This window comes from Monodon monoceros, unplaced genomic scaffold, assembly GCF_005190385.1.
Source record: "Monodon monoceros isolate NGI ecotype Baffin Bay Population unplaced genomic scaffold, NGI_Narwhal_1 Super_Scaffold_9, whole genome shotgun sequence".
Lineage (NCBI taxonomy): Eukaryota > Metazoa > Chordata > Mammalia > Artiodactyla > Monodontidae > Monodon > Monodon monoceros.
Window position 1 is genome coordinate 53,720,696 of NW_021703786.1, and position 26,627 is coordinate 53,747,322.

The 26,627-nt window shown below is 38.1% G+C and overlaps 1 protein-coding gene across 1 annotated transcript in view; it reads right to left on the reverse strand.

Annotated features, from left to right (window-relative positions):
* NLK (nemo like kinase) overlaps positions 1–23,819 on the reverse strand; it is a 145,041-nt gene extending 121,222 nt beyond the window's left edge. Inside the window, exon 1 of the mRNA XM_029211273.1 lies at positions 22,195–23,819. Within this exon, the coding sequence (XP_029067106.1) occupies positions 22,195–22,652 (458 nt within the window). The 5' untranslated portion in view covers positions 22,653–23,819. The remainder of the gene's footprint in view (positions 1–22,194) is intronic.
* Between the last annotated feature and the right edge of the window lie 2,808 nt (positions 23,820–26,627).

The window sequence follows — 26,627 nt, forward strand, 5'->3', positions numbered from 1 at the left end:
ATTATTTTTCCTCTTGGAGACTATATTAAGCTTTATAATTGAAGTATGCTAGCATCAGACATTAATATTACCCATGAAGTTTATTTGGGGGGAAAGTGTTCCAGTTGTGTTACAAAACTGCTAATGTAACAAACAGAAAAAAAGATAAGGGGTGACTTGATTATTGTCTTAAAGATAAAACAGTCATCAATCTGTCATAATTTAATAACTTTTGCTAAAAGTATTTATCCCACAGTTTATTATGTTGGTTATTAAACACACGACTTTAATATTAAACTTTTCATCATTATCCAAAGACACCAGAGTAGATTTTAGTAAAATTTAAAATGTTTGCCTAAAACATTATACAATTCCAGGTTTTGATTTTTTAATAAATAAGGATTTTTTAAACATATTCACTCCGACAATCCTCAGTCACCCCTGCCCCACCCCCGAGACCTAAGTGTCAATAGGAAGCTTAATAATGGTATTTACATTCAGTGAAAGAGAACTAAATGAAAGGAAATGGGCATAAAGTTAGTATTAGATACAGAGCTTTTGACCAGAAGGGCAAGAGGGCAATAAAACTCAGAATTAAGCCACTAAATGAAGACTATGGAGTCACAACTGCAGGCATTCTAAGAAATAAATGCCAGCAACTTACCCCATCAATAATTTTCTCTCTCTCTCTGGGGGTTCAATACCCTATTCTTATTTATGCACTTTCAATAGGCATCACCTCTCACATCTTCCCCACTAACTTACATGGCATTATTTTCTTAAAAATTAATTTTATAATAAATTGAGCAATCCAAGATATCCCCTATATAGCAACACTGAAGGAAGGAATCATCAATTACTAGAGCATTAATTGAGTGTACTGGATAAGTGATCTTTATGTCTCTTTCACATCCACAACTAAAAAATAAAGCTTCTAAGAAAAGAAGCTGCATTTCTAGTTTTGAGGAAGAATGGATCCTCATTAGATACTTACATGAAATACAAAGACCCCACAAACCATGTAATAACTTTTATTATTCTCATTCAAGTTAGGAACTCAAGTGACATAGCATACAAATTAGCTGCTGCTACTTTCGTCACTAGCACTGTTGCGTCATAACTAAGGCATCAGAAAAATTATCTCTGGGATCATTCAAAATCATGACTTTTAAAATGTCTTTTTTCAATTTTCTTCTAACTATAAGATTACGGGCTCCTTTAAAAGCCTATGTAAAACTAACTATTCCTACCACCATCTCTTATAGACCATGTTTACTAAGAATTAGTTATCTGAAGATGCAGCTTTTAAATAACAGCAGGTGCCAGTATTAAGATTCAGGGGTTATTCCCTACAACATTATTCCCCAGAACTCAGGTTCAAAAAACAACAGAATAATTACAGTTTAAGTTAAGAGAAAAACAATTAGTTCATTCTAATAGAAAAGAATTATTTTTATTTGGTAAGGTAAACAAAATGGTGAAACTTATGCAAATATCTTTGAAGCTATCGTGGACACCATAAAAAGTTAGATGGAGAAGACATTTAAGGGCATACTACAAAGAACCATTTTTATATTAAACCTAATTGAATGTTTCCTTTGGTTTGAGGAGCCTGAATAAATGGGTCAACTATCCTCTAAAGTATAAAGATTCTGTATAAACTCTTATCATGTGTTCCCTCAGAGACTCATTAAAATGTTGACAAATAAAACAAATTCATCTCAATTCTTTATCATATTTTAAAATTAGAAACAGGAACCAAATTTATTAAGTTACTGTATTCTCTATTTATACCTTTCTTTACAGAGTGCAAAGTACTTTATTTATTTACTTATTTATTTCCTGCAATTTATTTATTTGTTGGCCGTGCTACACAGCATGCAGGATCTTCGTTCCCAAACCAGGGATGGAACCCGGGCCCCCAGCAGTGGAAGTGCGAAGTCCTAACCACTGGACCACCAGGGAATTCCCCAAAGCACTTTAAAGTCCATTTAAACTACCATATGTATAAAGCCCCAAAATAAGCAAAACCAAACAACAGGTTGTTTAGGGAATTTTATGGGGTGATAGAACTGTTCTAAAACTGGACTATGGTGATGGTTGCACAATTGTATAAATTTACTAAAACTCAATGAACTATATATTGTGCTCTAAACGGGAGAATTTCATAGCATGTAAATTATACCTCAATAAAACTCTTTTAAAAATAAAGCATCAGGCTTCCTTGGTGGCGCAGTGGTTAAGAATCCACCTGCCAATGCAGGGGACACGGGTTTGAGCCCTGGTCCAGGAAGATCCCACGTGCCGTGGAGCAACTAAGCCCATGCGCCACAACTACTGAGCCTGCGTTCTAGAGTCCGTGAGCCACAACTACTGAAGCCCTTGTGCCAGAGCCCATGCTCCCCAACAAGAGAAGCCACCACAATGAGAAGCCTGCACACAGCAACGAACACCCAATGCAGCCAAAAATAAATAAATAAATTTATTTTTAAAAAATAGTAAAATAAAAATAAAGCATCGAGAGAATGAGATGACAAGCTAAAGATTAGGGGAAATATTTGCAAAAGACATATCTAATAAAGAAGTTATCCAAAATATACAAAGATTAAAACTCAACAGTAAGAAAACAAAAACAACCTGATTAAAAAATGGGCCAAAGACCTTAACAAACACCTCCCCAAAGAAGATATACAGATGGCATATAAGCATATGAAGACATGCACCACATCATATGTTATCAGGAAAATGCAAATAGGAGATACCACTACATACTGCTTAGAATGGCCAAAATCCAGAACAACAACAGCTGCTTGTGAGGATGCGGAACAACAGGAACTCTCACACATTGCTGGTGATAATGCAAAATGGTTCAGCCACTTTGGAAGGCAGACTGGCAATTTCTTACAAAACTAAACATACTCTTACCATACAATCTAGCAATCATGCTCCTTGGTATTTACCCAAAGCTCTGAGAATTTATGTCTACACAAAAACCTGCATATGAATGTTCTTAGCAGCTCTATTCATACTTACCAAAACTTGGAAGTATCCAAAATGTCCTTCAGTAGGTGAATGGATAAATAAACTGTGGCACACCCAGAAAATGGAATATTATTCAGCACTCAAAGGAAATGAGCTGTCAAGCCATAAGCAGACATGGAGGAACCTTAAATGTGTATTACTAAGTGACAGGAGTCAATCTGAAAAGGCTTCATACCGTATGATTCCAACTACATAACATGGAAAGGGAAAACTCTGGAGGCACTAAAAAGATCAGTGGTTGTCAGTGGTTAAGGGGGAGGGATAAATGAATACACAGAGCACAGAGGATTTTTAGGACAGTGAAACTATTCTGTATGATACTACAATGCTGAATACTTGTCATGATACATTTGTCAAAACCCATTGAATGTACACCAAGAGTAAACCCTAGTGTAAACTACATACTTTGGCTGATAACGATGCGTCAGTGTAGGTTCATTGATTGTAAAAAATTTATCACTCTGGTTCAGGATGTTCATAGTGGAGGAGGCTGTTCATGAGCAGGATCAGTGAGTTTATAGGAACTCTGTAGGTTCTGTTCAACTTTGCTGTGAACCTAAAACTAAAACCTAAATAATAAAGTCTATTTAAAACAAACAGGGACGTCCCTGGTGGCGCAGTGGTTAAGAATCTGCCTGCCAGTGGACACAGGTTCGAGCCCTGGTCCAGGAAGATGGCACATGCCACGGAGCAACTAAGCCCCTGTGCCACAATTACTGAGCCTGTGCTCTACAGCCTCAGAGCCACAACTACTGAAGCCCGCGTGCCTAGAGCCCGTGCTCCACAACAAAGAGAAGCCGCTGCAATGAGAAGCCTGTGCGCCGCAACTAGAGAAAGCCTGTGCACAGCAACGAAGACCCAACGCAGCCAAAAATAAATAAATAAATAAATATAAAACATACAAAAAGATAAAATAAAGCAGATTATACACCATGATTAAGTGTATATCTCAGGAATTTATCTCAGGAATTCAAGGTTGGATCAACATTTAAAAATCAATTAACGTTCAATGCCCTTTCATGATTAAAAACATGAACTAGGAATAAAAGAGAACTTTCTCAATCCTATATGGAGCATCTGGAAAAACCCACAGCTAACATATTTAGCAGAGAAAGACTGAAATAACTTCTCCTTAAGATCAGGAACAAACAAGGAAATCTGCTCTTGCCCTAGAAATTAGGCAAGAAAATAAAGGCAGCAAGATGGGAAAGAAAAAGTAAAACTCTCTCTTTGCAGATGGCATGATATTGTATATAGAAAATCATGAGGAATATATTTATAAACTATTAGAACTAATAAAACATGTTCAGCCAGGTTGCAGGGCAAGATTGATATATAAAAATCAGTTGTACACACAAGCAACGAGCAATCTAAAAATGAAATCAAGAAAGCAATTACAGTATCATTAAAAACAATAAAAAAATTAGGGATAAACTTAACAAGAAGTATAAAACATACTCTGAAAACAAAATTGAAGAAATTAAAGATCTAAATAAACGGAGGACTTCCCTGGTGGCGCAGTGGTTAAGAATCTGCCTGCCAATGCAGGGGATACAGGTTCAAGCCCTGGTCCAGGAAGATCTCACATGCTGCAGAGCAACTAAGCCTGTGTGCCACAACTACTGAGCCTGCACTCTAGAGCCCGCAAGCCACCACTACTGAAGCCTGCATGCCCTGGAGCCTGTGCTCCACAACAAGAGAAGCCACTGCAATGAGAAGCTCGCGCACCGCAACAATGAGTAACTCCTGCTCTCCACAGCTAGACAAAGCCTGTGCACAGCAACAAAGACCCAACACAGCCAAAAATAAATAAATAAATAAATTTATAAAATAAATAAATGAATAAATAAATGGGAAAACATCCCATGTTCATGGATTAAAAGACTTAACGTTGTTTAGATGACAAAATTCCCCAAACTGATTTACAGATTCAATGCAATCCGTATCAAAGTCCCATCTGGCTTTTTTGCAGAAATTGGCAAGATGATCCTAAAATTCATATGAAAATGCAAGGGACCCAGAGTAGCCAAGACAATCTTAAAAAAACAACTTATTACAATGTGATAATAATCAACAATGTGACACTGACATAAGGAGAGATTTATAAATCAATGGAATAGAATTTGAGAAATAAACTATTACATTTATGGTCAACTGATTTTCAACAAGAGTGCTTGTTGAAGCACTCAACATTCAAGGTCATTCAACTAGGAAATAAGAATACTCTTTTCAACAAATGGCAATGGGGCAAGCAGATTACCCACATGCAAAAGAATGAAGTTGGACCCCCTACCTCACACCATACAGAAATTACTCAAAATGGACCTAACTATAAGAGGTAAAACTATAAAACTCTTAGAAGAAAGTATAAGTATAAATCTTCATGATCCTGGATTAGGCAAAATCTTAAATATGACACCAAAAGAGCAAGCAACAAAAAACAAACAGATAAATTGGACTTCATCAAAATTAAAAACTTTTATGCTTCAAAGGACACCAGCAAGAAAGTGAAAAGAATGGGAGAATATATTTGCAAATCCTATATCTGATAATGGACTGGTATCTAGAATACACAAAGAACTTAACAACCTCAAATGTCCAGAACAGGCAAATCTAGAGAGACAGAAAGGTTAACAGTTGCCAGGGGAAGGGGGAATGGGGAGCAATTTGCTAATAGATACGAGGTTTCTTTTGGTGGTGATGAAAACGTTCTAAAGTTAAAATGAAAATTTACTCTGTGAATATATAAAAAAAACATTAAATTGTACAGTTTAAGTGAGCAAATTGCATGATGTGAATTATATCTCAAAAAAGCCATTTTTTAAAAAGCAGGCAATAATAAACACAAAATTCAGGATAGTGGTTTTCTCTTGGCAAGGGAAGTAAGGCAGAGTGATGGAGTCGGATGTATTTTAAGGGCAGCTTCAACAGTGTTGATTTTATCTTCTATTTCTTACGCTAGGTTGTGGGTTCATGGATACTTTTTTTATTATTCTTCATAACTTCAATCACATATCTTTTGTATATATCAATATTACATTTATTTGTTTGTAAAAGAGCACAGGCCTGGGTGAAAGCTCTTTTCTACCATTTGTTAGCTGGGAAGCCTGAGGCAAGTCATTTAGAGCTTTCTGAGCTGTAGCTTCCTCCTCTAAAAACAGGGACACTATCATGTACCTCCTCATGTTTATAATAAAGAAATTCTTAGCGTTTCTTTAAAGTAGAAGTTATTATTATAAAATCCAAAGTGAAAATCCACTATACTCTCACCTCACTGTAATAACCATTGTTGGTAGATATCCTTTCAGACTTTCCTGGAACATATGAGTAAATTTTTTTATATTTTAAGGGGACAATCTTTTTTTCTTTTTTTTTTTTTTGGTACGCGGGCCTCTCACTGTTGCGGCCTCTCCCGTTGCGGAGCACAGGCTTCCGACGTGCAGGCTCAGCGGCCATAGCTCCGCGGCACGTGGGATCTTCCTGGACCGGGGCACGAACCCACGTCGCCTGCATCGGCAGGCGGACTCTCAACCACTGCGCCACCAGGGAAGCCCTAAGGGGACAATCTTTGACATTGATTTTCACTTAATAAATTGTGAGCATCTTTCAAAGATAACCACTTCACTATTCATAGACATTTAGGCTGTTTTCAATCCGGGGGGATTTCCCCTAGTTTTTTTGTTTTTTCTTTTAGACTTTTTTTATGGTATATTTTACCAAGCACACATCTTAAATTTCTACACAGATAAATCTGATGTTCTTGTCTTGCTTTGAAGTCAAGGTAATATACTCTTCTCCTTCTAAGATGATAAAACCAGTTATCCATATTTTCTTCTTACTTTTTGGCTTTGTTTTTTACATTTAAATCTTAAATCCACTTGGACTTTATGAATAGGGATCTAACTTCATTCTTCCCCACCACTAGCTAAACACCCCAACAAAGATACAAAATAAACCAGTGATGTGCTGGAGCTAGCTCATACTGGCTCCTGAGAGACTGTCACATTTTCTGGAATTTTGCAAAGCTGACAGTGAAAAATAGAATTTGAGAAATAAACTATTACATTTATGGTCAACTGACCAACATTTATGGTCAAACTGTCAAAAATTAAATTATATAAACTTACAATGAAATAAATTATATTTAAAATAAAGGTAATAAATACTCAGAAATCATCATTCCTAATTATTTTATTATGATTTATGCTTTTACGGTTAACATCTACTTTACCTGTATGGTGAAAACAGTTTACAATGGGTGTGCTACTGTGTTTCTTTCTCTAATTCAGCGTTTAGTGACTTTAGGTTGCTAGCTTGAAACTGGCCATTACAGGAGTATTAGTATTTACAGAAATTGGCAAGCTCTACAAACTAGAGCTTTTTTATTTTTCTGAGAACCTGTTGTTAAACGTATACCAGCACACCACAGAAACAGGCCATTTTTCCTCACTAATTTTAAAGAGGATCTCTAGTACACACTAATCTGCATTTACTCATAAATTTATAGAACAGCATAAGGAGCTTAGTATTTTTTTTTTTTCTGTGCTAGCATCACAGACTGCTTTGGTATGTTTTGATATATTAGATGACACTTTAGACACAGTTTCTATTTTTCTAACATGAGATCACAGCACTGCATTGAGAATGTATTTTTCCTAAATAATTCAACAGCATTCTTATTTCAATGTAGATTATAAAAATAAAGGACTATTTTGGTGAATAGCTGGTTATTGTATATTATTTTTAGATTAGGGCTCTTTACTCTTAAGAAAAAAAATTCAAAAACAAAATCACCACCTTGGGGTAGTCTAAGTACCACTCTGTTTTCTCATAAAAATTCCTCATTGCACGAGGAAGTAGGGATCTATGTAATGGCAAGAGCCAGTGGTAGTACTCTTCTCCGACAGTCACCGTGACATACAAACAGCATTAGGAACTTTCAGCTTAACAACGAACACTTAGTAAGTACCCACCAAGGACCATGTTAGGCTGTGGAGATGCAAATGAAACATGGTCCCAGCTTTTGAAGCTCTCATCATTTTTAGTGGATCAGTAGGTAGAGAATGTGTCTTAAGTGACTACAAGCATTTGCTTTGATTAGTACTGACAGGGAAAGAGACAGAAACAGATGGATTTTCATTTGTCTTCTAAGAACAAGCATTTACCTTAAGAGGAAAAAAAAAAAAAAATCGAGGTATTAAAAGAAGAAAGTCTGCCCACCTACAGAGACAAGCTGATGTGTATTGGTAACTAGATCTTCAGCACCTACACCAGTTAAACATCACAATGTCCCTATTTTAATGTCTTTCCTGCTGAGGTACTTTAAGAAGTCAGTGACTTATTTGCAGATACCACTATCAACTGCCATCGGGTAAACCAGCATCTGCTGCGTGTATCTTTCTTACCTGTCACAGGCCATTTAGATTTGAACTCCAGCTACCTCATTCTTGGTGTTTATGTCATGAAACCACGTAATGTAATAGCTGGGTGGACTCAATAAAACAACCCACTTCTGCACATAAACCAAAAGACTTTACTTTTAAAGACTTGCTGTCCATTTGGAGTTTCTCATTAACAAAATGTCTTATATCGTAGCCCAAGGAGCAAACACAGCAGCTGCCCTTTTCATATACACAGTTGTGGCTTGATATATACAGTGACGATTTCAACCATTTCTAATCACTAATATTTTAAACTTTAAAATTTATTTCTTAGGAATTTGTGCTACATATGGAAATAATCATTACCCTTTGGGAAACAATGTCTCATTTACTGAAAATGAGTTTAACAAAGGAATTATTTGGTACTGAAAAATACAGAGCAGTGAATTGGGTGACACAAACCACAATATCATCGGCTCATGTGACTTTATTAGGGTAACTTCCTTAAAAATATATATATAGTAACTTAAAATTTAGCTTCAACAATGTAATATCCTCCGTCATGTCCTCTGTCATAAAATTGTGAAACCAGATCTTAGGTTCTTATTTTGAAAATGTCCCTTAACTCCCAATCTGAGATAAATACCCCAAAAAAGAAAAACTTTGCAGAATGGAATATTTCTATTCTGCCTGAAGCCTAGTTTTGACTGGTATGTTTCAGTTGCACATTTGATTCACACTGAATTTTGTTTTAAGTATTAAGGGAATAAATAGCATTCCAAAAGTCACAAGCTTGAAAATTTCCAGTTCGTTCTCTAGTTGGAGACTGTACAAAACTTATTACATGGAACAGTGAGTTGATGCAGTGACCATAAATTTCTTAACACTGTAAGTCTAAATTTAATTGAAACCCAATCTCAGTTCTGTAAAAATAGCCTCAAAGTAGATAAAGCAAAAGTCACAAAATGTTAATCTAGAAGAATGGTTTATGGGTATTATTATTGCACAATTCTTTCAAGTTTTCTGAGGTTTAAAACTTTTCAAATTTTACAGAACATGATTACATATATGAAAAGAGTGAGCTGTCTTCCACCAAAAGTCTTGTAGTTCATGACATTAAACTTTTACCAGAACTTAGAGTCACCGGCACACAAAAACCAAACAACAGAGTATTCTAAATACTCTATTTTTTTTTCAGAAGCATTGTTCCTGGTTTCATTTATAGAGTTTTTGTTTTATATTTGTTTTGTTTTGCTTTTAGAAGAACACCTCCTCCATTTTCAACAGGCATTAAGTTGGACAGGTATCACTGGTAAAGTAGCAAAGGTTCTGGCTCAGCCTCTTACCAGCTGCATGACCTTGAACAATTCTCTTAGCTTCTTTTCTCTGCGTCTCAATTTTCCCACTTATAAAATGAGGCAGTTACACTAGATGCATTCTAAAGTATCTTCCAACTCTGTAATTCCTTTCAGATAGAGCTCTAGGCTTGTGAGAATGAAAAAATGAGCCCTCAAAAAAAAAAAAAAAAAGGCCAAAAACCTACCTTTGTAATGTTAGTGAAACAAATAGGATACAAAATTGTAAATATACAATGTAATAATCATGATCCCAACGCTAACATTACAAACACACACATTCCAGATTTAAAAAATTGAAAAAAAAGTTACACCAAAATACTATTAGTGGCTATCTCTGAGTTGTAGGTTAAAAATAGCTTTTTGGTATTTTCCAAGTTTCCTACAACAAACATATTATTACTTTGATAACAGAGTGGAAGGAGGGCGTTGAAGAGCAAGGAAAAACCCTTCTCTTATGTGCTAAGGGAAATTTTACCTTTGGAAGGCATTCTAGAATCTGAATGAATTTTTCAAAAACAGTTGGGTGTTAATCAGAAAAAGAATCTCTGGTATAGTCATTTACTTGATACCTGTCAACAATCATTCAAAAGCTGTTAGTTATATGCCCTAGGTTAGTAAACTTAAGGAGGTACAGCATTTTTTCACATGTACTGAAACTGGTAATAACAATGATAGCTAACATACACGCATTGCCAAGCACAGTTCTAAGACCTTACATATATATTGATTCATTGAATCCTCACATCAACCCTATGAGATAGATATACCATTATTTACTATCCCCATTTTACATACGAAAACCAGAGGTTAAATAAATTGCCCTCAACTAATAAGGGGTAGAGTCAAGATTTAAATACAGGCAGTCAGTCTGTCATCAGAGTACAGGCTCTTAACTATTAAACCATCCTGTCCCTTTGTACTTAAATGTCCTTTTCAGGTCATTCTTTAACTTCCTTTGCTCTCAAAGTTCGTCTAAACTACTTTTCTTCAACCTGAAAAGAAATAATATTTAAGTACTGGGATAAAAAAAGACTGGCCAACGTTTTAACTTGCAAGCTTAAAATTATGATTCATTTCTAAGTCATTATTTCAAAGGTACAGGAAGTATAACTTAATCTCCACACATATCACGAGGTAAACAATATGATAACATATGAGGAATTAAATATGTAGCATTAATTACTAAGTTAAAATTGGAATGTTTTAATAAAAGATGCTTTATTGATTGACGCTAATTTGTCCTCATGAATCTTCTGTGAAAAGAGCCCCTAAAACCAATTGTTGTACCTTTCTAAAATTTCTATTTTATTGAAATGACATTTTAAACCATGTTGTAATTAACTAGTTTGTTTTTTAAAAGAATGCATCAATATTTATTTTGAACACTGGCCTTAGTACACAACCAGCTATCTTCACAATAACCTCAAATACTATAACATGCAGAACCTGGAAAAGCAATACAAAGGAAGCCAACCAATTCAACATAGTTGAAGGTTCTCACCTATTTCTTAGGCAATTCAAACCCAAACCAAGTATACATGTGTCTATTTTTCTGCACAGTACCATTACCTGTCAATTTTTATGGTTTCTGGGTTACTTTTACTAAAGCTCAAACTTCCCCATATCTAGCCCTGTCAAAGTAAATATAGAAAGCAATAGTTTCCTATCTTAAAAAATTAAAAAGAGAAGAAGTGGAGAAGTGAGAAAAAACTTTGCATCAGGCTGCCTGTTAACTTAGATGTGCAATGAGACAATCGCCTGACAATTGCACCCTTTGGGTGCTTCTGTACTGGTAAGATAATAAAGAGAAATAAAGTCACCTGGTTTATTTCAATTTACTTACACAATCTGCAAATCTGTAGCTCTCTGCCATGGTACATTAAAAAAATTAGCATGTAAGAAAAATCACCTGCTTATGTAAATTGGAGGATGGTTTTTATCCACGCAGACAGAAAAAAAAAACGGCTCAATCTGGGTCAAATGACTAATTTTATCCATTTGTTCAAATGTCTCTCTTCACCTTTTCTCTGTAGCTCAGAGCAAGAATTTTAGGTCAAGGAATGGATAAACAAAAAGTTTCTGTGTTGTCCATTCCCCTGTAAGAAGTCTGCTGCCTCACACTACTGAGCTCTATATTACTTAAACTGAAAACAAGACTGAGAACTTTATCTAGATAACAAAACCACAACACTGAGAGAGGAAAGAAAAGAAATCAGTGGAGGATATCTGATCCAACTGGGAAGGAAAGCAAAAATGGCAAGGATCAAGTACCAATTTTACCTTTTGCTACTTTAGGCAAACAGGGCTTCAGAAAAGGAAAATACTCCAAATAATTCAGGGCAGGCAGGACAACTTCTCTACAAAGAACATTATTCCACTTTGCTCTATAAACACACCCTGTCAAGTTCTTCTGAGTCTGACTTAAGTTAGATGAATGCGTTCTTGGTCATTTAATGACTACCTTCCCAGCATTCATTGCTGGAATTCATCCCTCCCACTTATAACTGACTCCATCTCCAGGTCCAGGGGTGGACCTGACTGATCCAAAAGTAACCTTATCCCCACTGACAGTGACTGGTTCAGAAATGAGTGAACAACCCAATAAAGGCCAAAGAGACTCTAGAACTGGGCTGGTCAATAAGGCAGTCAGTAGCCCCATGGATACTGAACACTTGAAATTTGGTTAGTCCAAATTGAGAAGTGTTGTAAGCGCTAAGAGACACACTGGATCTTGTACATTTTGTATGAAAAAAGGAATGTAAAATATCTAATTTATGACTTTTATAGTAATAACATTTGAAATGATAATATTTTGGATATATTAAGTAAAATAATTACTAAAATTAATTTCACCTGTTTCTTTTTACTTTTTTAGTGTAGAAAATTTTAAATCACATTATGTGGCTTGCATTATACAGTTGACCCTTGAACAACTCGAAGGTTAGGGGTGCTGACCTCCCCTGCCCAGTGCAGTCAAAAATCCATGCATAACTTTTGACTCCCCCCAAACTCAACTTCTAGTAGCCTATGGTTGACTGAAAGGAAGCCTTACTGATAACACAAACAGTCGATTAACACATATTTTGTATGTTACATATATTATATACTGTATTTTTACAACAAAGTAAGCTAGAGAAAAGAAAATGTTATTAAGAAAATCATAGAGGAGAAAATACTTCTGCAGTGCTATTTACAAGATGAATCATCTGTCAGTACCCATCAATACTGTCTTATATGATACAAAACACTGTAGATATTATACATATCACTAATGCTAGACGTCCAAAATGAAAAGATAACATGAAAAAGAAATTAATATTTTTTTACAGGTATAACTAGTCATGCATTGATAACAAAGAAGCAGCAATATGGTAGCTTTATGGTAGGCTAGTTTAATCAATATGAGTATTGGAAACATTGTTACATTTTTTAAAAAGCCAGTTACCTGTAACGATAGGCTGATATAGTTTCTCCAACTCTGAATAAATAGTGGGGGCAGGGAGCATACTGTATGTTAATGTAATTCTTTGAAAGCAAAGTTATAAAAGAGTGAGAAAACTAACACACTATTAATTTTATATTAAACATCATTCACCTTGCCTATGTAAGGATAGACTAGTATCTACATATATTTTATGCATTCATGACACCTTTTACTTAATGTTTTGGATATTTCTAGGCTATGTGGTTTTTTCAAATTCTCACAAATCTCTAAGAAAGTTTCCAATATACTTATTTTTAAAAATCTGCATATTAAGTAGACCTGCACAGTTCAAACCCATGTTGTTCAAGGGTCAACTGTGTATCTAGGGACAGCGCTACTGGCTTACTGAGGACTATTGAGGACATCTATGAAACTGCTCCCTTCCTGCTGTGGAAGAGCTTTAGGAAGTCGAGCTCCCTCTATCTCTGGGCATGTATGCCCTAAACTGCTATAGCCTTAAAGCTGTGACACAGCTCTTTTTCTGGGAGATCCAGCTGCAAACTAGTAAATTCCCTACGTAAATTCAGAATTTCAAAGATTCGTAAAAACATAACATTTTAAATCAACTTGTTAGTTAATGTAAGCACTGGTAGGCAAATCAGCTTACCTGGTTACTCACAAAAAAAGACAAAATACTTAACATAAGACATTATTTAAATATTTAAAAATCACTCCAAATATTTAGGAAGGCAAGCAAATAAGTCTAAAACATTAAAAAGGGAAAGTACTATCAGGAAAATAATACCAAATTTATATTGAGGAAAAAATTGATTGCTCATTTGCAAATAGGCAGGCCCTTCGCAACTGCACCACAACATGTATAATCATTACCAATAAGTCAGTAACAGGAGAAAGTGAGTCTTTTGGACAAACCGCACACTTAAAATCTGATCCCAAATTTGAAAACTCTATGTAAGTCATCACACTGGAAAAGGGTTACATTTACCTCATCCTACCTTTAAACAATCTGACAAGCTATTCAACATCTGGAGGCCTGAAGAAAGTTGTCTTGTGGTCACTAGCAGAATCTATTTGCCCAAAGTAATGCCAGAATGCTTTACAAATATTAATGCAATTTTATAATATAAACTTAGGAAGCACAGGATTTTATAAATGAGGAAACCAAGACTCAGAAAAGTCAAATAACTTTATCAAGGTCATAGAGTTGTTGGTACCAAGGCAGGGACCATAACCTTGTCTCCTAACAAGTTTAGTTAGTACTTTATTACCCTGTCATTTAAGAAAAAGAATCCTCCCAGGGAAATGGTGCCTTGAATATAATAAACATCAAGTTCCCTGGTTTATTAAACTATAAATAACAACTTGGGATTTGGGAGAATTTTATTAACAATAAAAGTGCTGCTAATACTGAAGACATTCTTTAGAAAGAAACATATATATATATATCAGAGGGGGAAAAAATCATACAATCATTCTCTCATGTGCCATCAATGATCTGCTTGCTAAATTCAATGGCCTTTTCCACCCCCATTTTGACTTTATCTGCACCAAAATCACTCCCATCTTCCTAACCATCTTCTGCTGTGCATAGGTTGTCACTCTATGCACTATGAACACATTTTCCTATCTGACTACCCTTAGTTCCACCTCCAGTAATTTCTTCCACCTACAACTGAGAACATTCCCTAAGGCCCAGACCTCAGCTACCTCTACTCTTCCATTTACGTATCTTAAAAAAAAACCAATCTGAACAAGTCACTCTCTTAAAAACTTCCAATGGTTGCCATTCCTAATATTTCAACCTTTTTCATTATTGCCCGCCCCCAGGAGCGTTTTCAGACATTTTCCCCCTTAACTGCCCCCCCATGAAATTTTAATACCATAGATATGTTGTATACCTGTTTATGTACTGTATGTATATATGTGCTTTACTCATAAAAAGAGTAAGTTTTTTTTGCCCCTCTCCCACGTACCAATGGCGTCTCATCTCTTCAGCAGGACACTCCAACCTCTTCAGGATCTAGCTCAAGGTTTCGTCTCCACCCTTATCTCCGATCACCTTCAGCAACTCCAGCCCCGTGAGTCCCCCTCACAAGGGCCCATCCACTCATAATGCCCTTCCCCGTTGCGGACTCTCTCATTCTTTTTTTTTTTTTTTTTTTTGCGGTACGCGGGCCTCTCACTATTGTGGCCTCTCCCGTTGCGGAGCACAGGCTCCGGACGCGCAGGCTCACGGGTCCAGCCGCTCCGCGGCATGATGGGATCTTCCCGGACCGGGGCACGAACCCGTGTCCCCTGCATCGGCAGGCAGACTCTCAACCACTGCGCCACCAGGGAAGCCCGACTCTCATTCTTAACACTCAGTAGTTGAGGTATTATCTCTTCTAGGAAGCATCCATACCTTCCACAGCAATTCCTCCTCTGTGTTCCCGGGGAGTATCTCTATTGCTGCATTTATGGCAGTGAATTACAACTATCCATTTACAAATCTCTCTCCCCCACTAGATCATAATCTCCTTTAAATCCTTATCATCCAGCACAGTGCCTGGCAAACAGTCAACACACAGTAAATGAGTATTATAAGAACAAGTGAAAATAATTTGTCCTTATGTTTTTGACGGTTTCAAATTTAGCTTCAATTCTCCATCAAGACTCCCTGAGAGCAGGGATGTATCACTTTTCATACTGTTTATTTAACTGTAAGCTCCTTCAGGGCAATACTGTGACTTAAACATCTTTATATCCCAAGCACCGTACAGATAATAGCAGAAACTTGAAACAGGTTTGCTAAATTAGTAATAGAACGAAATATCCTCATTAGTGCCTACAACAGTGCTGGTCTGTAGCAGGCTAACAATAAAAATACTTTGACTAGTGACTTCCAACAGTGTCAAAACCTTCCATATGATTCAATTAGCCAAACTAATTCAAAACACAGATGTGAAACCGGGTTTAGGTAAAGAGCACCAATCATGATCAAAGGCAGAATTCCCTGTACAGAGTCCCTCTACTCACACCATTACAATTAACTATTAAAGTTGAACTCAGTATAGTTTCCTTAGAAGTCATCTTTTCATACTGCCAAAGTGCCAGAATTTTTTCTAACGTCTCTTGGCTAGGTACCTTAGAACTACTGACTAGGTCTATGAGGACTTGTCACGTGCTTATTCACAGTATTACAGCTGTTGCCTCAGGCACTCTTTGTTACCCCCAAGCAACAAAAGGATCAAACTGACAAGCTATTTTAGTTAGGAAATCATTGTTGATCTGCATTAGATGACCCAATCAACAAATAATTCACGTGAGTATTATGGAAGCACCGGGAATCATAAGTAAAACCCAAATATAATCTTATAATGGGAAGAGCTTCTATCCAATGACTTCTTTCTGTTTGGTTGGATGACAAATGAAAAAGTTTCTTTGGCTTTGACAATTCCCATCAAAGAAATCAAATCAGCATATTAAGGAAACTTACAGTAAACAAACAGTTGATTCTTAAACTGCTAGGACATCAACAAATCTAATAAGAACCACCAAGAACAGACACTCAATTCTACATATAGAAGTCAGTGAAACTCTAATGCTCCAAGTTGTGAAGATAATGAAATATTCCAGTACTCCATTAGAAGATGGCTTTTTATATCAAGGAACAACAATGCTTACAGTTGCCTAAATTTTGAGGATTAAATCCCAGAACTTGAGACTCAAATAAACATTCAGTTAATGTACTTTGCAAATATTCTTCTAGCATAGCACATGAAAGGGAACTACATCTACCCCTATTTCTTTTTCAGGACATGCGCCAGTGGTACTAACTGACAGCTAAAACAGATGCATGTAATTTTGAGGGATATTGTTGTTTTAGCTTGTCTGAAAAGGCAACTCTTTCTGAAACGTATTTTTTAAGGAAAAAAAATCACCTTTTTTCTTTTAAGCTGACATTCAATAGCAGAACGTGACATTTCTCCCTAAGAATACAATGAGTTTCTTTTGTTGTGTTTTGTTTTGTGTTGGTTTTGTTTCATTTTTGGTTTTTGAATAAAATCTGCATAATCTTGTCCAGGAGCCCAAGTACAAAATGACTTCCAGTGTTACAGGCTATGGAGTTTCTCTCGCCAAGAAACCAGTTCAATATCATTAGACTGTGTTACTTTTATTTTCTCTCTTTGCCTCCTCTGCTTTATGACAATGAACCCGCAGTTTCTAAAAGTAAGTTCGTTTGTAGTTAAAACTAACAATATAGATTTCCAAATTTCTAGTTTCACACGGATGCTTTGTTATGTCTAGAAGAGCAACCGTTTCCTTTTTATGGTGCAGGCTCTGCTTCTTCAAAGCTCTTTTCACAAAGCAGACCCCCCCCAAAGAATCCAGCTGTGGCTGTTAATCTTGGCTGATAGAGAAACTTCTCAATACTACAGATTCTCAACCTGTAAAACACAGTTAATAACAATACACTTTAGTATACCACTCTTTCTGACGCAACTAACTCCAGCATTTTCCCAAAATTATCCCAAAAGCATTCCCCATTTTTCCAAATTATAGTTTGCTATTTGAGGAGTAAAGGAGAGAAAACATCAGAAAATACAAGATGCCTCTAATTTTCACAAGATGAGCAAGCTAGACAATCTCTGCCATGCATAAGGATTTACACTGAATAGTTTTTGATTAAATCACACATTTCCCCTGCCTCACTGTGATCTTCTTTAACAATTCACACCTTTTCATCCAAACACAAGTAAAATGAATTTCTACTAAAGCTGAACTTTGACCATAAGGATGTCCTTCATTTGTTACATTCTGAGAAAAAAAAAATTAATGTCCTTCCAGGCATGGAAATCCATACTTTCTAAAACAGTACAGACGATCTGGCTAAACACCTACCAAGTCCATACAAACATGTATATTATGTTTTTTCTATGCATTTGTTTTTAATTAATTGAGAGAATTGGACAGAATATTTTACCCTAACTCTAAATTCAACCCTCCTTACTTCCCTGGCATGTAGCACAACTAAGGGGACACTCTATGGTATTTAAAGTCATGCCTCCAAAAAATAGTCTGCATGTTGATTTTACCTGATAAATCTGATCTTATGTGAAGCCACTTCTATGCACATTTACACAAGTTTGATTCTCCTACCAAAAGTAACCACAATAAAACCCAGCTAACATTTATTGAGTGCTTACTGTGTGCTAGACAGTGTACTCACTGGTTTACAAGGATTACCTCATTTAATCCTCATACCAATTGTACGAGACGGGTGCTAGTATTATCCTCACTGTATAGATGAGGAGCAGAGAAGTTAAACAATATATCAAGATCACACAGCTAGTAAGTAACTAAGTATCAGTACAGTGATGCTTAAGTTTCAAACTACTTAAATAAAGGTAACCTGCTGAAGGAATTGGAATAATAAAATTCAAAGTTCTCCAACTTTACTTGGAGTACAAAGACAACAGACTGAATGAATCCCAGGATCTTTGATCTTTCAATTAATCAGATAAGTAAAAAACACTGATTTTATAAAGGAGAAGCTTTTTCCAGACTCACTTTTATTAAGGTGGCAATATGTACCATTAATTCAATCTGATATTTTTGGCTGACAATGTCAAAACTGCCTGGGTTTAGCGGTCCTCAAACCTTTCTCATGGGGTCAACTTCCTCCAATTCTCAAAAGCATACACTTCACGAGCCCCTGAAGCCTTTATGTTATAATACATCTTTAAGAACAGTATAACTTACTTTCCTCTGGCAAATGTGAACTACAGACAAGAAGGTATTTACATTATTCTCACCAAACAACTGAGGGTCCTGTTTGTGAGTTGTTTTGTGTTTTGGTTTTGTATTATGAAAATGTCCATATGGGCATTTGAAAGCCTTGTTATCTGATAAAGAAGGTCAAATTATATACAATGCTTTGATAACCCATGAACAATATTCTGTCATTGGCAATGAATGTGTCTCAGGCTACCCCGTGATATTACTAGGTAAACTGGAAACCTTACTTTGAGATAAAACACAGCAGACAGTTGTTAATGAAACCTTAATTGAACTGTCAAAGCACCACCTTTACCAGCAAGGTAATATGTAATTCACTACTTTTACACAACTGTCCAACACTGATAGGTTATTCCAATAGTTAAATTCAGCAGAAAGATAAATCAAGCCTGGTAGACTAAATTGTTCAGTGATAAATCTGAATGGTAAAATGCTGCATCACTTCTACAAATATCTCTCCTTGTCTACATGGAGAAACAATAATATCCCTCAAAATTATATGCAACATATTTAGCCATCAGTTAGTACCACTGGGTACGTGTCCAAAAAAAGAAACGAGAGCAGATATAATTTCTTTTCATATGTCAGAAGAAAAATACTTGCAAAAGGTATTAAACATATTTGAGTCTAAGTGAATCTTATAATGCCCAAGTAGTTATATGGTGCTTTGAATTAAATGATGTATCATTAGGAGAATATTTTTATGTTCCATTTTAATCACTTTAGAAAATAGTTGTTTCAGACTCATTAGGTGCCTTCTAAATTAAAATGAAAAATTTTCATTCAGTTAGTTAAAAAGTAAAAAAGCTCACTAATATCTTTAGCTTGGGTTTGAGAATACCAGTGCAATTCACTGTGGTTTGGTGTCCAGATCTCTAGTTTTAATAATCTTACTCACGTCATATAGCAGTCAAATTCCAAATATAATAAGCAATTCAGACAGCAATTCATAAATATGTAAATATAAAAATAGAAAAGAATTCGCATACTAAAACACACACCTGAAACTCTTTCCTCTTTTTTTTCATACCAAATTGTATTTCCCCTGTAACAGCTGATAAAAACATTCAATGCAGCTAAGTAGAAAAACTTGATTAAAGAACAAAGGAGGGCCTGACCAGGAGATCAAGTAACCAAGCAGCAAAGATGCCACAACACTGTGGTAGGTGCTGGGGAAAAAAAGAAGTACTCTAGCAGACACAGTCACTACCCTCATAGGGCTTACAAATGTAGTCAGTCAGACAGGGCAAACGCTCAACAACTGGTGTACAGTGGAAGATGACACAGATATGGAGGTACTTCAAGTACATGGAAAGAACTCCATGGGTGGTAGAAGGGGTCGATCAGTGAAAGAACCTAGAATGGATTCAAATCAAACACATTCAGCTTTTCATGTATTGGTAATTCAGAACACCCACTACCAGAATGTTTGCTGTGGGATATGTTTCAGCACTACAGTTCCTCACCTCCCTCCCCTTAAAAAAAAATCCCCTTAGCACCAACTTGAAGTTAAAACTTCTACAAATCACATCATCATTTGACAGAAATGTAGGTGAATAACATCTTTAGAACATAGTCAAGAATGCTGCAACCCATTTCCCTTTCAGCATCTCTAGTTCTTAGCACTGCATGCAAAGCACTAAAATGAAAGAAAGCATCCAGGTCTAAGAAAATCCAAACAAATTCTCAGTAAATCTATGACAAAATTTAAAGCAAGGAACGATCTTTTTCCTGCCCCCTGCCCCCCCCTGCTTTGAAATCCTCAAGGGCTGGACAAGGAACAGCAGTTCACAGTGCAGTCCCTGAGGACAGGATATGGAAGGGATGAGAGGAAGGCAAGAACAGGCAGGTCCCTGAGCAGAGACTGAAAAGGCACCATTACCGGCTGCATTCTTTCCCACCAGGAATCCCACACACCTTGGAGAACTTGCTGGGAAAACACTGGACTTCACCAGTTTAAAAAAAGATGGATCGGATCACTTAGTAGCCTAGTTTATAAAATCTGAAATGTAAATAAAGATGGCCAGATATAATGCAAAAATGAAACATGTCAATTATAGCCTGAAAAGCAATGACGAAAGGAGACATTTACTAGGCTAGTTCCAAAGAGTTCGTTCTCCTGTGGTGATGAGGGCTTTTCTATACATTAACAAGAATCTTTTCTTTTTTTAAATTGAGGTATAGTTGAAGGAATCTAATTTTGAAGCACTGAAAACATCAATTCATCTATCCACACCAGAATACTTAATCCTTGGGGGGAAAAGCTCAGTTCACTCTAGTTTTGAAAGAAATAGGACCCTACAATGAAAAATACATTTTATTATAAACTATCAATCTTCCTAAGAAGGACAAATAGACAAAATGTTGCATTTAAGAAGCCCTCGGACTTTAAAAAGTATACTAGCACTAGCAAAAGTAGAGAAGTTTCATGTTTAAAAAGTATACTTCCTACTACAGCAGCCAACCAAGGGATAACAGCAACTTACAAGCCACTAAATGACACTAAAACATTACACTGAATGTGGGCCACTGCATAGTTACAGTCTACTGACCTCAATTGTGGTACTCATGTGTGATGCTATATTTAATGCATTCTTATCAAAAGACTAAAGCTACATACTTCCCAACTGTAGCTTTATGGTTTAAAATAAACCACTCATGCAATGACTTAACTGGTTCAACTATGAACCTTATCTTCCTTCTGGGGATCAAGATCACAAATTAAGGAATGAAAAGACAGAAAGAGCAAAGTAGTTATGCAACGTATACCCCAATGACAAGACTATTATAAAGAATCCAGTTTGGGTCAATTGTGACATTTGCTGCAATTGGGCAACTGATTCAAACTAAATCGAACATGAGAGATGGCCAAGGTCTGTGTAGAAATAAGCATTCCATGCATTCGTCTATTTACTGAATCTCCATTCAGTGGCTTGCTTAGGTTCCACACAATAGGTTTGGTAGACAACAAACTTATGTGAGTTACTCAACAGAGGGTGCTCCACCAACGCTGTCCATGACTCCAAAGCACAAGCCTAGATAATCGATGCCATCAGGCCTCTTTACCAGGTAAGGAAGGGTGCCTTCCTTCAGTTGAGCTGAGAAGCTTGTTCCACTTGGGTTGACGTGGAGAAAACCATGAGAAAGGACTTGCCCAACGACAACCATGAGAAGGAACCAGGAGAAGCTGTGTTTTGCTCTGGATACTCACCAGACGACGCCAAAGGCTCCATATCCAATAGGTCTATCCGGCTCAATATCCAGCTGCTGTTGTGGGTGATGCGAGTGCTGATGATGGTGCGCCTTAACTGTGGCAGCTGCGGCAGCCTGTACCTGAGCTGGGGCTGCTGCAGCTGGTCCAGGAGCCTGACCCGGGGCCGGTGATGGGAAATACGGCTGCTGCTGCCCAGGGTTTAACATGGCTGCAGCTGCGGCCGCTGCTGCGGCTGCCGCAGCTGCGGAGGAGGTATGCTGCTGTACGGGGTGGACAGCAGCAGCCGACCCGGGATGAAGATGGTGCTGAGGGTGGTGGTGGTGGTGAAGGTGAGGAGGAGGGAGGTGTGGAAGGTGGTGGTGATGGTGGTGGTGGTGCCCTGCTGCTGCCGCAGATGTACCGCCATTGTAAGCCGCCATCATTTTTGCGTTGGCTCTTGCGCCACAAAGAGACATTCAAAAAAAAATGCCCTTTGATTGGAAAGCAAACTGGGTCAAGCTGTCATTTGGCCATTTAAAAATGAAGAAAAAACCCACTCACTCCACCTCCAAAATCATGGAGCGGAAGTGGCTTTATGTCTTCATCAGTCAATCCAGACAAGTTAGAGGATACTGGTGTTTAATTTGGGGGTGAGTGTGTGTGGAAGGGTGTGGGTTGCCCCAAAAAATAAAAGAAAAGAGAAAAGAAAAAGAAAAAGGAAAAAGGGACCCCTTCCCCCCAGGTTTCCTGCCACAAGTGGGTACTAAAACTCCATCCTTAATTCGGGGGAGGTTCCAACTTTGAATGTGGGAATAAAGGCCAAACCTCCCGACCCCCTGAACTCCACACGCGAAAAGGATCAGGTAACACACCACCCTGGGAATCTTGTAAGAGGCTTGACTCATCTACCCCTTCCATTCCCACATCCTTTTCTAAACACCTACCACCTCCTCAAAAATGCAACTGAAAAAAATTCCAACCACCCCAAAGTGAAAAGATGGGGGGAAATGTTCAGGAAAACTAGCTCCCCCCCTCGAACTCTCAGGCCTTCCTACATCTCCCCCTACTCCTCGTCAGGTTGACCTGATTGGGGGGGCGGGGGGGGGTACTAAACTTTCCCGAACAGAAAAGAGCCAGGGAAGGAGGCAGGAGGGACAGAGTGAGCAGAGGAGGCGACAGGGCAGGACAGAGAGGAGAAAGAGAACCGGGGCAAAGTGAAGGTAAGGAGGTGCGGGGAGCAATGAAAGAGAGGTGGGCAGCACTCGGACGCCCAGACACAGGGAACCGCCCCGGGAGGAGGTTAAGGTCCCGGGGCCAAAGAATGGGAGCCCCGGGAGACGGGCGGGGTGCAGTCGGAAGCGGGCTGACTCCTGCCCCCGCCGCCGGCTGCTTCTGCTGAGGAGGGTTGGGGGGGAGAGCGGGTGGGTCCCCCCGCGCGACGGCCCCCGCAGGGCTCAAGGCTGCTCCGTCTCCCCCCCTCCCCCCCACCCGGCTTCCGTCCCCGCGGCCGCTTTCTCCTCAGCCGCCGCGGCCGCTTTCTCCTCGAGCCGCCGCCTCCTCAGCCGCCGGTGCCGCCGCGGCCGGACTCACCTCCCCTAGCAAAGCCGGATAGAGCGGAGCCAGCGGCGGACACGCGCAACCAGCCGCCGAGGCCCCGCCCCCGCCTCACACTGACCGGCTACCCTAGCCAATCCACGCCCACCTGTCCGCGTCCGCCTCCAATCCCGGGCCGGGAGCTTCAGACAGGCGCACTGTTCGGCCAGTGGCGACAGAGTGTGGGTCTCCTGGGGAAATCCCGCCCCCGAGCCCGGATGGGCAGATCGAAAGACCAATCAAAAGGCAGAGTTGGGCCTGACCGACAAGACCAAAAGCGAATTAAACACCAAAGATCTCCGTGACATTTTCTTTCGCCTCTCTCCTCTTTTCTTTTTCTTCTTTTATTTTTTTTGGCAGGAGCAGGAAGCTGCGTGCTAATCCCGCCTGCAAAAGCTGGAAGAGAGGGGTGGAACGAAAGAACCAATCGTGAGCCGGGCACCAAGAACAGAGCAACCAATCATTGGCTTGAAGAGGAAGTGGGATGAGACTGGGACCAGATAGACACTTGATTTGACAAATGGAAAAAAAGACTGATCTCGGTCCCACCCTTCAGGTCTCCTATAGGTCAGGATTGTGGCGAATTCGCTGTCATATCAGCGATGATCAAGGGGCGGGGCCAAGTGTAAGGGGTGTGGTCTAAAGACGGGGGCGGGACCTAGATGAAGAAGGCGGAGTCCAAATCATCCATTGATTGGAATCATCTACTACCCCTTTTAAAAACATCAGGTGTGGAGAAATAGGAGCAAAAGGGGATGTCGAGCTTCAGAAACTCAACCAAGGTTATTCAACAAGACAGTCACTGAAGAAACTCAGTAGACTGACAGTTCATAGCCTATAGCTGGTCCTCCATGGCTAATCCTCATAGTGGCAGAAACACGCGTTATTTCGTTTTCACAACTACATGCTCATTGAACGATAGGGCTATTGATACTAATTAAGACAACAAAAATAATAAACTTAACCACAAAGACTGTAATTTTCTCCCATATTTTCTAATAAGTTCTAGTTATTGAAATCTTACTAAAATAACATCTTTCACTTTCACATAACCTCACTTATCTTAATTTATTTTTCTTTAAAAATATGAAATAATAAGCTTACAGTACCTTACCCTTACTAAAATTGTGCACTCAATCCTGGAAATCATCACTGATTCCTCTTTTGCCTGCCCACTCCTCCCCTTCTAGTCAATCATCAAGTCTTAAACGCTTTTGAACACTTCTAAACACACACACCCTTCTCCCCAGTCACCACAGTATTACCCAAATGCATGCCACTAGCATCTTTAATTAACGCATCTCCCTGCCTGCAGGCTTGCTCTCCTCTAATCCACCCTCCACTGAGAGCATTGCAATCTTTTAAAAATACAAGTCTGACCACACCCCTACCCTTGAAAAAAGTCAATAAGTCTAAATAGCCCAGCTAGATCTGGTTCCCGCCTTCCTCAGCAGTCTTATCTCTCACCTCAACCCTCTATACTCCAGACATTCTGAATTTCTTTCAGTTCCTCAAATGGTTTGTTGCCTCCAAGCCTTCAAGCATATCTTCAGCTCCAAACACTCCCCACTCCACTCCTCTAACTTATAGTTCAGGTCTTCACTTTTTTTTCTGGAAAGCTTTCCCTAACCCTGTGGTAGAGTAAGTGCTTCTGTTATATAGATATATAACAAGGCACTACCTCCCTCATAGCACTGAGAACTCTTTATTTTTTAATTGTTTACTGAGTTTGACCAGGACAGAAAGCTTGTCTGTCTCATTCTGTGATATGCCCGGTTCCTTGGGCAGAGTCTAAAAGGTGAAGGTAATAAAGATTTGCATGCATTTCTGAGAACAGAAGTGGGTACCAGTCCAAGCTCTGCTATTCACTAGCTTTATGACTTAGGCAATTTAACTTTTCTGAGTTTCAGTTGCCTCGACTGAAAATGAAGGTAGTAATATATGCCTCATCAAGTAGAGTTGGGGATTAAATTAAGGTGATACATTTTAAAGTTCCTGGCAATATATGTTCATTCTCTTTCAATCAGAATCTTGGGGGTGGGGGGCAGGAATCTGTTTAATAAGCCCTCCAGGTGATTCTTACATGCACTAAAGTTTGAGAAGCACTGGCCTAGAGGGGCTGAGTCAACTTTACTTTTCTGTATCTAGTATAGCATCTGGCACCTAGAAAGTGCTCAATGCATGTGAAACAAAGAAATACATCCAATTCACCAGAAAATTATTGCATATGAAGAGCTATTTATTCCTGCCACAGATATTTACTGAGCACCGACTCTATCTAGGCATTGTGCTAGGTGCAACAATAGGGGAAGGGAGACACAAGTTAACAGTCTGCCCTTCAGGAAGGAGCTCTAAGTCTGGTGCGAGAGTTTCCAAAATGATGTGTGCACATACCAAGCGGTGCACAAAGTGAGCCACTGGGCTCCACAAAGAAATTAGTACAACTTCTATTTCTGCTTATTTTTTATTTCATCTTTTTAAAGTGTCCATTTTGTCAGTGTTTTATAATGTACATAATATACAGAGTTGTGTACATGTATATTATGTATAAATAAATAAAATATGTAAATTGGGGATTTATGCTCCAAAAGTTTATAAAAAATATTGGGAAATCACTAGTCTAGTGACTATTTAATGTCCATGATTTAGATCAGCTCTGTCCAATAGAAATATAGAGAGTAACATAAAAACTTTTAAATGTTCTAGTAGTCATATTAAAAAGTTAAAAGAAACTAATTCTATTTGTAATTTAATATATTTTATCTAAATCAACATATCCAAAATTTGTTATGTTAAACATATAATCAATGTAAAAAAAAGATTGTGTATATATGTATATATATTTTGATACTAAGTCT